We start from the raw sequence: 15,120 nt of genomic DNA on the forward strand, positions 1-15,120 counted from the left end.
TTACGCCATCAAGAGTAAAATGACTTCCGCATTTGTTGTACAGAAGTTATTTTCCAATAAACTCCCAGAGCTCATCAATCTCACGGTCCTTTACTAAACGAAAATTTTCAGATCATGGCTGAAAATTATCTATTGTGCCTAACCTAGAACTGTAGCTGCCTCCCTCACCACCACCACCGCAAGCCACCTCCCCCTCTTCCTTATCCTTCTTAGTACTATTCCTTTCCTCTCATACCGGCATACAAATCCAGCCATGGAGATAGAGAATCCATGTCCAAAGTGAGTCTTGCCTTGAGAAGTTTGCTGCAAAGAAAAATGTAGCAAAAGCGAAGGAGATGCTATTGGAGGAAGATGAAATTTGCAAGCATCAGTGACATCTGATGGTTCTATCAATGACAAGGATCACATTCTTGATGCAATTTCTACTGACATAGCGATTAGGTAATTAGTATGACCTGTAATATGGATTTCCTGGTCATGGAGTATGATCTAATCTTTTGGAATTTGAAGTATTGGGATTGGGGTGGTGGATTGATATAGGTGTGGATGGAGTTCTGGTAGCTGGCAGAAGGAAACTGACGAATCTTTGAGGGGAACATTCTTGTCGGTTTTGGCTTTGAGGAGTATTTTCCAAAAGTGCACCAAACACATGAAAATGAAGGGAAATAATTTTTTCCCATGAAGATGATTTTCACTGAAAATGTTTTCCATGGGAAAAAAAAATTTACACTGAAACAAACGGACCTGAATGAATGTGCATTTGGCACCTTTTCCAGGACTAAGACGTCGTTTAGAAGCTCCGTATGCTATCAAGAGCTAAAGAGTGTCGCGGGTACAAGGGGAAAGTTTTTCTCTTTTTCTTTTTCTTTTTCTTTTCTTTTTTTAAAGGTTTCTAGCACGATATAGTATGGTAAGGATTCAAAGTTACAATTTTTTTTGTTAGACGTCGACGTTCTACACCTACACCGACACCTACACCTATACTGTAGGGAAAAGGGATAGGTCCAATAGGGGCTATTGAACAAGCGTATAGTATATGCTTTGATCACCCAACAATGAGAAAAAGTAACAAGTTATACCACACAGTAAGATACAAGCTATTGGTGCAATCCAGAGTCCGAGAGTGGAAGACCAGGCTTCTGTTTAATGATACAGATCAAGGTCCCATGTCATAGCAAAACATGATTTGCTATACATCCAATAAGAAAACACAGCTTCATCATTATCCAGAAAGTCAAACATAAAACACATATATAGAGCTGACAGGATCACCTGTCATCATGATTTCACGGATAAGTTCATGAAATTTTAGGCAATGCAAGTCGAGATGACTCACTTCCACAGCCTGCAGCGGAAGCCTGATTCAGAAATTCTTTTTCTTTATCTTCTTGGAGCGTTTCTTCTGCCTCTATAGCCATTCATAAAGTCATCACCAGCTAGACAGAGATACAAAAGTACACATAAGGCAGAACAAAAGAATGGATCTACGGGTGTTCATTACATGGTAGCTTCATTTAAAATAAGTATTGACCAGAAACAAACCATCAGTAGACTCTAGTTCTTCCATGTAAAGCACCAAGCAGGCCTGTAATTTTTCCTGTGAACCACAAAATAGAAGACCATTGTTCATTTGACAAAGCAGATAGAAAACAACAATTACCAATCCACAAAGGAGTAAAAGAAAATCTGACAACAATCACATCAATACTGCCGCATGTGTTCAAATGACTTTGAAGTTGTAGACAATGACTCTGGCATAATCTGCAGAAACTGACCTTAACAAAGAAGCATTATACTCTACTCATATAATGAATGCAACCCCAAGAGAAAATGAATAACTTCGTGAATAATGATTTTAGATGCACCATGTAAAAAATGCAACGTGGAAACTAAGGACTAAAAACATTTGTTCAATGAAAGCCCAAGAAATAGGGAAGACTGAGATAAATGAACTTGAAAATTTACATAAAAGCTTAATGCAGAGTCAGATTTGAAATCTCTGTCATAAAAAGGAAAATTAAATGGGTGCATTTCCATTTGTTAAAGGGTGCCAATTTCTGGAAAGTATCCTAGTATTCAACTTTTGCTCATGGAATTGGGCGAAATTGCAGAAATTGCCAAAGACAAATTAGGTGGCAAGAAATGGATCAAATAGTCAAAAAAATTTCTTTTGGCATGATTAGTCACACCTAAGGGGCCTCAATGCAGGTTTTGTTCTCCTCACCTTATGTAGTTGTTTTCTAGCTATGAAAATACAAAAGTCTCTACTATCATTAACAACCAATTCTATGTATGGACTAAAGTTAGGAAACTGATGGGTAACTCTGAGAATCTTGTTGAGAGAATTCTCCAAAATATCTTCCTTTCATTGACAATGGTTATTATCTTTATCTGATATAGATCCGTTCCTCCAAAGTTTACTGCTAAATTACCCCCAAAAAAATGTCAAAAAGCATGCCTTTATCTTGTTGATAGCTTGTGAGAGAAGACTGACAACAAAAGGTGCACTGTGCAATTGGGATAAAATGGTCAATGTGCAATGGTAGCTGGAGAGCAGACTATTTCAGCAAAGCCAAGTGAAATAGAGGCAAAAAAAGGTCGTTTTCTAGGGAGGATAGCTGCTAATTTTCAGTAGACACGGAGTTAAAATTTTGGAGATGTTCTTGTTCTACAGTCACCACCAGAAATAAAACAACATGCTCTTTACAGGTTTGGGCGTTGTACTGAATCATGCATCCTGTAAATGATTGTGCATCTCATTCTTGATATGACCAATTTATCCAAAAAATAATTATTAAAAAAAGTGCACAGGTTAAGTCCTTGCTCCTTAACACATGATATCTATTGACTTAAGCACATCTTCAAGTTCTTGGCTCGTATGCTATTTGCTTAAATGAAAGTCACAGCTCACAACTTATAAATTTGAATAGAAGATATACCATAAATTTCTTAGGGATAATTTCAGAAACTTCCCCTGAGATTTCTAACAATTTCACTGAACTCCCCTAAGGTTTGGAAAATTACACTTATCTCCCTTGATTTGATGGTTTTAGTAAAAAAATCTTAAAATAATATTGACTTGGTCAAATTTTTAAGTGAATACCCAAAAATGCTCTTGTATAATGAGTTTTAATTTACTTCCCTATACAATTATAAGATTATCTAGTATAATTATAAGGAAAAGGTGCCAAATTTTTCATGTTCATAACTACTATTTGATAAACAACTATAATAATAATAATAATTTTATCACTATGATAGAATACTTTTGATGATATTTATTATGCGTTTAGATTTATAACATAGAAAAGAAAATGTTGAAATAATTCATTTAGAGTTTATGCATCTTTTGAGTAGTGGGATTATCAAAATTTAGTAGTGGCTTTGGGCCATTTCTTTTTTATTTATTGTTAATTTTAATACCAAAAAATAGAAAACAATAATCAGCAAAAACATTGGATTACATATAAAGTTAACTCATAAAAAAATCACTAGTTCAACATTTGATTACAATAGAAACTAGAGATAATAGTGATAATTTTACAATTTTATTGGCAAAAAATTGAAAAAAAATGAATAAGAAGGCAAAAGAATGATTTTAAAAGTCATTCTAAGTATAAGCATACCAAACAAGGGAATTTCATTAAAATATTTAAGAGTAGTATTGTCATTTTAAATGACGAAGGAGGTATGTGTAATTTTTAAAGTCTCAAGGGAGTTAAATGAAATTGTTAAAAACCTCAAGGGAGGTTTCTGAAATTATCCCAATTTCTTAAATAACTACAAATCTAGCAAGTAATATAATTCCCTTTTAAACAGTGGTTATCTACTTGCATTTTCTTGAACTATAAAGAGGATATAGATTTAGGATAACCTTAGAGAGAAAAAAAGATATCACTTACTCCAATTTTTGCCTTTTGTTCTTGGACTGCCGATCTCTTGTCAAGATTTGCCACATAACGGAAACGCCGCATGGGGTTCTTGACAGGCGTGACAAGCTTTCTCCACAAGCTCAGCTCCTCTTCTGATCCATGCTTTGCCGGTACATTGAATTCCTTCAGTAGCTTCTCCATGCTTAGGCTTTTATCCACTCGCAGATCCTGTAGCTACCTGTAAGGTTTCTACAGCATTAAGTCCCCACCAATAAATCCACAGCAGCAACTCTATTCAAGGAATACTGTGAATGAGCTTGCTCTGAAATTGACCCAAACAGAATCCACATTTGACTATTTAGTTTGCCAAGATGAGTCCAAGCCAGCCCATGACCCATTAATGACGTAATTGTTTCTCTCTCTTCTTTCTAAGAACATTACCCAATCATTTACCTTGGCTAAATGTCTGGACTTCTTCTCTTCTCTTCCCAAGAAACTTTGGTCCCCACCACCAATACTCTCTGACCCACTTGGCACAACACTTGAGCTTCTGCTTGCAATCTTCCCCCCACAGTATATTATTTGTCTCAAAAAAGCAACTACTAGAAAATATATTGACTAAAATATTTTATCATGTCCTACTATTATGAGATATTGATCTTCATCCACATAGGTTATTTGACCTTCCATACTCCATGTCCTTACTAAAATTGAACGTTGCAGCATTTTTTTTCCTCTTTAGAAGGCTAACTTCAATAGAAGACATCATTCCAAATAGCCAGATTCGATTTCCTTCAAAACAACAACTAGCCTAAAGAAAAAGTTTCCACACAGTCATAAGTGAGAAACGCTGCAAATAAGTAGGCAACTGAAGTTAGGTAAGCGGCTATTTCCTAAATAGGAACCTAATCACAAACTATACGTGTTTCAAAAATAAACTTGAGAAAATGCTGAAACTTAATGAACTGACTATAAAACTCTGTAGCATTTTAGTTCATCAACAAAATAATTATCTACTATTATCTCCTTTTCAGCACGACCTGGACCACAACACACGATGAACTTACATGAACTCCATCCACCTGATAAACCAGTAGCATATACAGTCAAACGTTAAATTATCCACCATACCTTAAATCCTCTTGTATGCCCATATACAGTCAAGCGTTTAATTATCCACCATACCTTAACTCCTCTTGTATGCCCAATATCACTTCTCCTATTTCACTAGCCCATTTACACAACATGATAAATTTTCCTTTACAGCAAACTAACCAATCATATGCAAGTTCAAAATTGAAACATCAGTTATCATTATTGATTCTGTTGCAGGGTCTTAAAACATTTCTACGCACTTTTATAGAATTAAACCTAAATAACCAATTCATCTAAATATAGGCTTGGTTCAAAATCAGGGGCACAAAATAAAACACCAACTATGACAATTCATCATACAAGTAGTGGGCAAAATGTAAAAACCCACATGATCAAATTCATGTCTTGATTATCCGACCACCCTAAATCCGTGGACCCCACACCAATCATTAGAGTCGGATCATATGAAATTAAATGCAGAACAAGTTATAACCTTTAAGAAATCATAGCTGCAAAGTCCTACACAACAAGATCAAGGGGATGAAAAAGAAACGAAAAAGCCCATAATTACCAGCTTCGGAAGATTGCTTTTCTTGCAAGCGGATGGGTTAGAGGAAGAGAGCGAAGAGCAAAGAGTGAAGAGCATGATTAGTTGGAGTATAAAGTGCACGTAAGGAGTAGGAAAGCTTCCTAGCAACAACACGGCTTCCACAGTTGGTCGTTGACGAAATGCAATAAATTATAAATCCCGCGTCACCTTTGTACGTAGCAGATGCAGGAGGGGCGCCCATGGGCACCTCCATACGGTATCCGGTTTAAAAAATAGTTAATCACAAGAACTCCCCTAAGGTAGAGCCACTTTTGCACCTTGTCACCTAACATTTTTTTTTTTCAAACTTCATCCCCTAAATTGTTAGTCAATTATAATATTATGTAAAGATAATATCAAAAAGATACTTGTACTCCTAAGAGTTAACTATGGTGAATCTGCTTAAAATATATGTTGTTTTGCGCTTTATCCCCTAACATCATTTTTTAGTTTGTTTGTTACTAAAATCATTAGTAAACTCTAATATTTGATAACACCCAAAACAATTGATATCTAAAAAATCAATATTCCAAACATAATAATAAAAAATAATATTTTTATATATCTTGCTAATTTGACTTAATAATAAGAAAAAAATAAAAATTGTCATTAAAAAAATTAAAATGTGAAAATATTTTTAAAAGTCCAAAAATGATCGAAATACTGTTCGTTGCTCTTTAGAGATGTGCATACGGTTAAAATTTTCTTTTAGTATCTAGATTTTTTTTTTTTTTTTTTTTTGTATATGGAAGTATACAAATTTTTTTGTTGGCAATACAAAAAAAAAAAAGGGATAGAAACATGGTTGATTTGGAGTTCAAAGTTTCCAGAGGTGTTCTTTTAATTTACCATGCTTATATGCCATTATAATTTATTTAGATTGCTAAATTTTTCTAAAAATTTTTTTTTGCATCTAAACATGTTTTTCAATCATCTTTCTATTTTTTTCCACCACATTTTATCTTATAAATATCAAATTGCAAAAAGTGCTATTATTCTGAAAAAATTTTAAATAATTTCCGATCCAAACAAACCCATCCATAGACCTTTAATATTATTTTCATAATTTAATTTTGCACTAATATTTTTTTTCCTTCTGACATGAGATGAACGAGATATTTTTCTTTATCTAAAAACTTATAATTATGGGAATAAAATTTAACAAAATCTATACCTACAAATATATAATATTTTTATTATTATGTGAAGAATATTAATTTTTTTAAACAGTAACAAGCGTGTATACTACTAACACGTTCTATACCAAGCGGAGTCTATTAAAAGGATATTAGTATATAAAAATAAAACAAACGGTTACAAAAGAACTTCTGTAACAAATTATAACAGCGAAACAGTTTTCTACTAGAGTGTTCTATCATTAGTCAAAGAGTTTGCATCTATCTTGAGCTCCACTACTGACACTTGGCCCTTCTCCCCACAACCTGTGCCCCAAATGAAATAAGAAGAGCAAAATTTCCCAAATACGGGGATGAACCAGTAAAGGGTTCAATGCTGATTGGAAAAAAAAATACGATCCGACTAAACTTGAGGCCGCCATTGTATCCTCATAATTACTGCTCAGATTTTCCCCCCTAATCTCTCTTATATGAAACTCATTTGGCTTCAAAAAGCCAGCAGATAATCATTTGCCTCATCTGGTTTGAGCAACCTCAACTGAACTTCCGCGGTACGCTAGAATGTTGGTGAGGCAGTTGTCATTTGACGACCAGATGGAATTTGCCAACTGTGTCAAACCTCTGGATCGATGCCTGGATTGCTAGGATGAGATCCAGTGGTGCCAGGATCAGTGCTTGAAATAAAAGGTACTTGCACAGCAGGCGCAGGCGCAGGCGCAGGCATAGCCCCAGACCCAGAAAATCCGTTGCCCTGTCTGCCTGGAGACATGGGAGACATACCTGACTCGGAAGGAACATCAGCATTTGGAACGTTTACATCCATCTGATCAAACTTAGTTTTGCGTCGCCGCCTCTCATATCTCTCATAGCTGGGGCTGCGGCTGCGGCTTCGGCTTCGGCTGCGCCTTGGGCTATGGCTGCGTGACCAGCTTCTACTCCTACTGTGGCTCCGACTGTAACTTCTACTCCTGCTTCGGCTTCGGCTTCGGCTTCGGCTCCTGCTCCTGCTATAACCCCACGTTCGTACCCTCTCGGGACTGGAGCTGTAGCTTCTGCCTCTACTTCTATCTCCAATCTCTCTTCTATTATCAAATCGGCCCCGTCCACGTCCCCTACCACGCCCTCGCCCATCCATGCTATAACGATCATTCCTATCCCAACCACCAGGGCCACCACCACCACCACCAAATCCACCGTCTCTCCCTCCACGGCCACCAAAACTACCGTACCTCATCCCACCACGGTTGCCAAAGCCACCACGGCCACCAAAGCCACCATCCCTCATCCCACCACGACCGCCAAAGCCACCATCCCTCATCCCTCCACGGCCACCAAAGCCACTATCCCTCATCCCACCTCGGCCACCAAAGCCAAAATCCCTCATCCCACCATGGCCACCAGATTCCCAACGTCCACCACCACCACCACCATCAACATCAGCAGAATCAAAACGATTTATCCCACCTCGATCCCTGCTGAAGCTTGGTGCACCTCGTAAAGCCATATCTTTTACTTCTGGCGGTACTTGATGCCCCCTCCTCCTTTAACTAGATAGCAGCCCAATATGCTCAGAAATAAGACACACCTGTAGCACCAGCCCTGCCAGTTCTTCCAATGCGGTGAACGTAATCTTCAATGCCCGTTGGGAAGTCATAATTGATGACAACCCTGCAAGATAGAGCATTAGGACAAGGCAGATAAGGAATTAAAACCCATGGTCTTTGGTCTAAACAGTCCAAAGGAAATATACCAACTAGACAAAAAGAAATAATTGCGGTAGAATGTTTACTGATCCTGAAAAAGTAAATTAGTCAATACATAAAAGAAGATACTTTCTCACCTTATGTCTCGGATATCAAGCCCACGTGCTGCAACATCAGTGGCCACTAAGATTGGGGTCTTCCCAGATCGAAATTGATTCAGAACCCAATCCCTCTCGCCCTGATTCTTGTCTCCATGAATTGCAGCAGCCCCAAAGTTGCGACCAATACTACGTGCCAGCTGATCACACAACTTTTTTGTTGAACAGAAGATGATAATTTTGGAACCCCGTTCTTGGGATCTAAGAATTTGCTCCAAGCGTCTCTGCTTCTCCATTTGAGGGACCACTTCAACATACTGCAATAGACATTTTTTTCACTTATTGACCAAATGACACCCAAAAAAAAAAAAAGGTAAGGCTTAGCCTAGCGACAAATTTTGACACATTCTGGTCAAAATACCAGAAACTCCACTGTTCAAGTCAACAAATCCACCACAAACTAAATAGAGAAAAACACACCCATAGTTTCAGCTCAGATGCTATTTTAGGTTATAAGGAGTAACTCACAGGATCTTCCAGATAAGTGCCATTTACATGCATGGACTGCACCCTTCCCGTGCCCCATCATAAAACTACCTCACTTATTACCAAAATTAAAAAAAAAAATGAAAGAAAAGAGGAAAAACTATAGAAAGTAGGCACACTAAAAAATTACATTATACTTAAAATACATGGTTGACCACTCAAAGTTGACTTGGTTAAAATTAAACAGGCAACCACAAGAAAATTACTTACTCCAGATTGCCAACAGTACCAGTAATTAGAGCAGAAAGCACCTCGTTAGTTGTAACATGAATAGGACCAACCCAAAAATTCAGCCATGACAAAAACCAAACTACTAACTTCTAAGCTAGCACACGTCACCTAGAAATTTTCTTGTACTTATCTGTCTTAGGGCAGGCATTTCTTTAGATGACAGAGGTAACATCCAAAATGTAGCATTACCTGTGTGATGGACTTATTGGCAGCAAGTTCATCTACACTCCCAATGTTCACCTGTACTGGATTAACAAGAAGATCATTCGCTATTTTTCTCACTTCTTTAGGCCAAGTAGCAGTGTACATGAGCGTTTGTCTCCGTGGTGGTATTTCATTAACAATCTTGCGAATCTGAGGTTCAAAACCCATGTCAAGCATTCGATCAGCTTCATCAAGCACAAGAAAAGAGACCTGCCGAAAATCAATCCTCTTGCTATCAAGAATGTCATTCAACCGACCAGGAGTGGCAACAACAATATCTGCTCCCCTCTCCAGTTCTTTTAGCTGAGGGCCTTTGGAAGCACCGCCATACAGGCACTGAAAGAAAAGAATGAATCTAGACCATCAGCCCAAAGGTAAGGTAGAATTTAACACAAACACTTAAGAAAAAGACTGAAGTACCCACTGTGCAAGTAACTCTGGAAGATCGACCAAACTTGATAGCTTCATCCTGTATTTGTGTGGCAAGCTCACGAGTTGGAGCTAAAACCAACACAGTGGGGCCATACTGGGGATTGTTGTGGAGTCTTCTGAGATGCATGAATGCAGGGATTAAGTATCCCAATGTTTTCCCAGAACCTGTCTTTGCAATTGCAACTATGTCCCTGCTTTGTAAAGCAATTGGCCAAGTTTGTGCCTGAATTGGTGTGGGAAAAGAGAAACCAGCCAACTGTATCTGAAAGAAGAATATGACATAATGAACCTCTTGAAAATTATGAGAGGAAAATGTCAAACAAAGCCTTAACAAACAGACAATACAAAATCTGATGACACAATCTAAACCAAAATTTTCAATTGGAAATAAAAAATTTCACACAAATGAAAGGACTGCCAAAGGAAACCCATAGGTGGGTGGTTGCTTACTGAAGCAACTTGAGGCAACAAAAGGGAGCAAATAAAATAGAAGAGGCAGAGCCAACAAGGTAGATAACCCAGTCACACAAATATTGTAATATGGATGAAGGGCCAACCACCCTTCAAGAAACTGCCAAGGAAGGCTCCAACTGTCCATTTTGCAGCCTCAAAAACTGAGAATAGTTGTGGCGTAAGTATGAGCATAAGCACTGCAGCGTACGACATGTGCTCCTCCTGTGGAGCAGATATCGCACCTGCGACAAGTGAAAACTGATAAGCCTGAAGAATAAAGCTTAGGGGGGAGGAAAAACATAAAAGTGGAGCACAATGGAACTCAGATCTTCTATATGCACCCTTGCACAATTAGCTTCTTACAGGGAAAGCACTTACCTCCCTCAGTATTTCTGGTGGGAAACCAGTGGCCTCAAAAGTCATGAATGGAGCAGGAACATTGTCCCCCTGAGCAATTTGATCAAACAATAGACATGAACACTCAGAGTTAGTTATACATAAACAGGGCTCAGCATAAAAAAACAAAATGAGCAGGTAATCCAGTAAATGAAGTAAAAAAGTCACAAAAAAACCTTAATCAGTAAGGGACCAACAAGCAGAACAAGATGACATGTATTCAACGTGATATCATGCAGATAACACAAAGTATCATTTCTCCACGAAATAGTGAAGGATGTGTGGGGAAAATATAGTGTAATTTAGTTGAGATGTCAATGTGCTTTTAAATGGACAATGACCATACAATCGATAGGAGGCACAACTTTATACACCCAAACAATTCAGTTGGCAAACAAAGTACAGCTTAATAATCAGAATATATTCACAAAAACCAAATTAGTATCGCTTGTCTATACCCTTGACCAAATTCAATTTCCCATATCAGCTGATCCTATCCTCTAGTATCCAAACAAATAAGGATGTTATATTCAAGAAGTTTGTTCTTCCAAACAGAAACAGAAACAATTTTTTTTTTTTAAAAAATAAGGGATGTAAAATTCAAGAAATTTGCTCTTCTGACACACTCAATCCTGCAGGCCTACAGAATATCTGATGTCAGGCCCTAGCATTCCACTCAATTATGACCCACAATAAGCACCAAATAACAGGACAAGTTCAACCATTTTAATCTTTATAAACAACAGTGAATGATAAAAATCAACCAAATATACATCTTTAGCATTGAGCGAATCAATAACGAACCGTTGCTGTTACTTCATGCTTTTGGCGATAAACATCAGCAGGCGAGAGATGAGTTGCATTAGCATCTGAGGGTCCTATAATGCCTGGAGGAGGCCTTGTGAAAGAATCGTTCGGAAATAGTGGACCACCAGTTGCATGACCATATAAGTCATGCATAGGTGGCCCAGTTACACCACTCAGTCCCCCAGGATGACTTGGTACGACATTTTGAAGGTGAACATCCCCCCTCCTCATCTCCTAATATAAGAAACCAACAATTTTATATAAAGAAGTAAATGGTAGATGTCAATGTAATTTGATTTCTCCAAACTACACCTAGGGTCTACAGCAACCTTGCTCAATCATTTGAGAAAAAAAGAAAGTGGAATAATGTTACTTTTGTATGTTGATATAACAGGAAAGAAAGGTGAAAATGGTTATTGTGTAAGACCTGATTATTTCTTGCCATTGGTATTGCAGCAAGCTTGGGCTGCTGAGGAGCCATCACGTGGCCATCCTTGTTAGAGTTATAATACAAATCATTTCCAGCTCTTCCAAGAGGGCTTCCATCATAGCCCACATTTGGTCCAAATGGGGGTACCTTTGGCTGTTGGGCATGCATCATTGAGGGGCCCATCTGATTCTGAAACCTTGAGCCATGCTGAGGTTGAAGCAAATCCGTTGCACCCTGCTGCAACTGTAATAAAGATGCAGGCTGCTGCATGTTGACTGAGGAGCCACCAAACTGCGTAGCTTGATTAGGTTGAACACCCATCTGAGGTGCCTGCATGGAACTACTACCAGCAGGAAGATTTTGAATTGAGGATGAAGCACTAGACTGAATCTGTGCAGGTGAATGTCCCACTTGCTTTCCTTGTTGTGAATCAATATCCTCCCGAGGTGGGAACCCCATCTTGTGATCCTGTTGATGGGAAAAGTGGTGCCTTTGGAGAGTCTGTTGCTGTGAATTTTGATGTCCGTGCTGAAGTACATTCTGTTGATATGGCATATACTGAGTCTGTTGGTGGGGAAACTGATGGGTCTGTGGATTCCCTCCGGGTGGACCTTGATACATGAGAGTTTGCTGGCCCATTTGTTGCATTGGTTGTTGTGGAGCATGTGATCCAGGAGGGACCTGTACTTGTCCCGACTGCGATGGAGTTGATTGACCAACATATTGCAACATCTGTGGCCTAAGGTGCTGTGGTGTTAGCTGCCCCTGTTGTTCCACAGAAGGAACCAACTGTGAACCCTGTTGCTGCCCAGTTGGTGGTATTTGCGAGCTATGCCGTTGAACAATATGAGGTGATATCAGTGCTTGTTGCTGCTGCTGCTGCAAATGAGGATTCACTTGTTGTACTTGTTGTTGGGCCTGCATTTGCTGGTTTTGGACTTCACTTGCTTGGGTAGTCCTAGCGCCTGGAATTGGAGCCAAAGTAGGGGTAGAAGCTGAAGGAGGTGGACCGGGGGGCAATGGAGGAGCAACAGCAGTAGGCTTTTCATATTGCGTAACATTAGTTTCAGGATTCCAGTAGTATAAAACACCCGTGCTACCATCAATTAATCCCTTCCAAGGTTGTGGCAGAGTAGGATCTTCGGGAGCATAGCGTGGCCCTAGTGACGCTGGTGCTGCCTCAGCAGTCGCCATTCTTGATAAGCCCTATAACCAAGATAACAGAACAAGAAAGGAACACATAAATAAGCCCAGAAACGACTCATAATGCCAAAACCCTAATCTAAACAAAGAAGCTAGCTGAAAATTCCCTATAATACTTGCGCATAGCTCAGAAACAAACTTGGCAAACCTACCCAAAACAGGAAGTCATGAGCCGAAATTCCATTTTTTTTCCCTTTTGTATGTGCATAAAAAAGCAATCAATTATTATTTATGTCAAAGATTACAACCAAAATAAGTATTACTAGCAAGCGTCCACCTAATTATACCTATAACAAACCTAGAAATAATCCCGGAAGAAGTAAACATACGAAAACAAAACGACATATCATTACTAATAAATAATTCGTAATCCCGAAAGCCAAAAAGCATGCTGCTCATTCTTCAACTTAACATCGTATCTTGACAACTTATTCATAACTTCGAAAAAAAAACAAAGGAATAATAATATGATTGTTAAAGAAAAAAAGAGAAAAAATTGAGTCCATGAAGAATCGCTTACGTTAGTAGTTCAGAATTGTTGGTCTCTCCCTCTTTTCCAGCTTGATTAAGGTTTTATTCCGATCAGGGCGATTGACGGAGAGAGAGAGAGAGAACCGATGAGCCGATTCCAAGCTTTTGTGAGAATCGAGCAAATGTGGAAGAAAGGGTGGATTTTTATGCGTATTACTCTTCTATTGCTTTGGTGCTTAGGGTTCAGGTCGGTAGAATTCTCTGGATGTTGGTTCACGACTGAACGGTGGACCGCAGACCTCCCACAGACCCACGCTACTTCTATATATATACATAATGCGCAGATTTTTTTTTTTTTGGGCCTTTTTGGGGGTTATTTACGGTAAATCAACCTAAGGTATGCCATGATTTTTACTTTACCCCCTAATCGTTTTTTCATGTTCACTCCGACAAAATTGTTAAGTTATAAGTAATTATTTTTTGCTTTCTTTTCTCTTTTCTTGTTTTTATTCTCCTATTTTCTTCACATTATCTCTTTACTCCAAATCCCCAAACTTTTTTAGATAACTAATGATAAATAAGAAACTAGAGACTAATTTAAAAAAATAGAAAAGACAGAGAGAGAGAGATGGGCACCTTTTGGATTAAAGAAAAAGAGAAAGAATATAATAAAGGCTCCAACATCTGAGATATGGCATAGAGTCTAAAGGGGGAGATTGAAAGGGAATTCAAAATTGTATTCTGCAATTTATTCATTCAATTCTTTGACTATATTTATGTTAGGGAAAATGGCCATCTTCGTCCCTAAACTTTTTTTTAGAGTCGATTTAGTTCCTAATTTTTTTTGTTGGCCAATTTAATACACAAACTTAATTTTCGGGTCTAATTAAGGCCTTCTACGGCGGCGCCACCACCTAAAAACAATTTGGCTCCTAATTTAATATTAAACAAGGGCCTTTTGGAAACTTCAGGTATGAATTGTAATCAAACTGAGTAAATTTAAAAAAAAATTATTAGTATTTAGGGTATTTTTAAATTTAAAACTTTTTGAAGGAATTTTTAAAATTTTTAATTAACTTCTTAACCCTTCCTCTACCTCAACCTTCCTTAAGGGAAATTTTTAAAAATTTTAAACTCAAAGCTAGATGGAGAGAGGAGGATAAGACAAGAAGGAGGAGGTGGGTGGTTGGTGACGAAGGTTGGTAGTGGAGAGGAGATAATTCAAAATTTTCAAAAATGCTCATGTTTAATGTTAAATTAGGAGACAAATTGCTTTTAGGTGGTAGCGCAATTATAAAAGGCCTTAATTGGACCCGAAAATTAAGCTCATGTATTAAATTGGCCAAAAATAAAAATTAAGGACTAAATCAACTCTAGAAAAAAGTTTAGGGACGAAAATGACCATTTTCCCTTTATGTTACAACACATAGGTCCATTTGGCAAATGAGTTTTTT

The 15,120-nt window shown here is 38.0% G+C and overlaps 2 protein-coding genes across 2 annotated transcripts; both read right to left on the reverse strand.

The window, feature by feature from the left end:
• Positions 1–1,056: 1,056 nt before the first annotated feature.
• LOC113774645 (calcium-transporting ATPase 1, plasma membrane-type-like) lies at positions 1,057–5,700 on the reverse strand. Its single transcript, XM_027319229.1, has 4 exons — positions 5,539–5,700; positions 3,903–4,110; positions 1,543–1,597; positions 1,057–1,436 (listed from the first exon to the last, which is right to left on the reverse strand). The coding sequence occupies exons 2-4, from the start codon at positions 4,071–4,073 to the stop codon at positions 1,381–1,383; spliced, it is 282 nt and encodes a 93-aa protein (XP_027175030.1). The 5' UTR covers positions 4,074–4,110; positions 5,539–5,700; the 3' UTR covers positions 1,057–1,380.
• A 1,129-nt stretch (positions 5,701–6,829) lies between these two features.
• On the reverse strand, positions 6,830–13,945 carry LOC113773212 (DEAD-box ATP-dependent RNA helicase 40-like). Its single transcript, XM_027317806.1, is given in 9 exon segments — positions 6,830–8,263; positions 8,265–8,360; positions 8,533–8,810; positions 9,460–9,810; positions 9,899–10,168; positions 10,738–10,806; positions 11,560–11,796; positions 11,990–13,198; positions 13,716–13,945. Coding segments are annotated over 8 exon segments (3,456 nt in total). The 5' UTR covers positions 13,187–13,198; positions 13,716–13,945; the 3' UTR covers positions 6,830–7,305.
• Positions 13,946–15,120: the final 1,175 nt, after the last annotated feature.

This window comes from Coffea eugenioides, chromosome 6 (assembly GCF_003713205.1).
Source record: "Coffea eugenioides isolate CCC68of chromosome 6, Ceug_1.0, whole genome shotgun sequence".
NCBI lineage: Eukaryota > Viridiplantae > Streptophyta > Magnoliopsida > Gentianales > Rubiaceae > Coffea > Coffea eugenioides.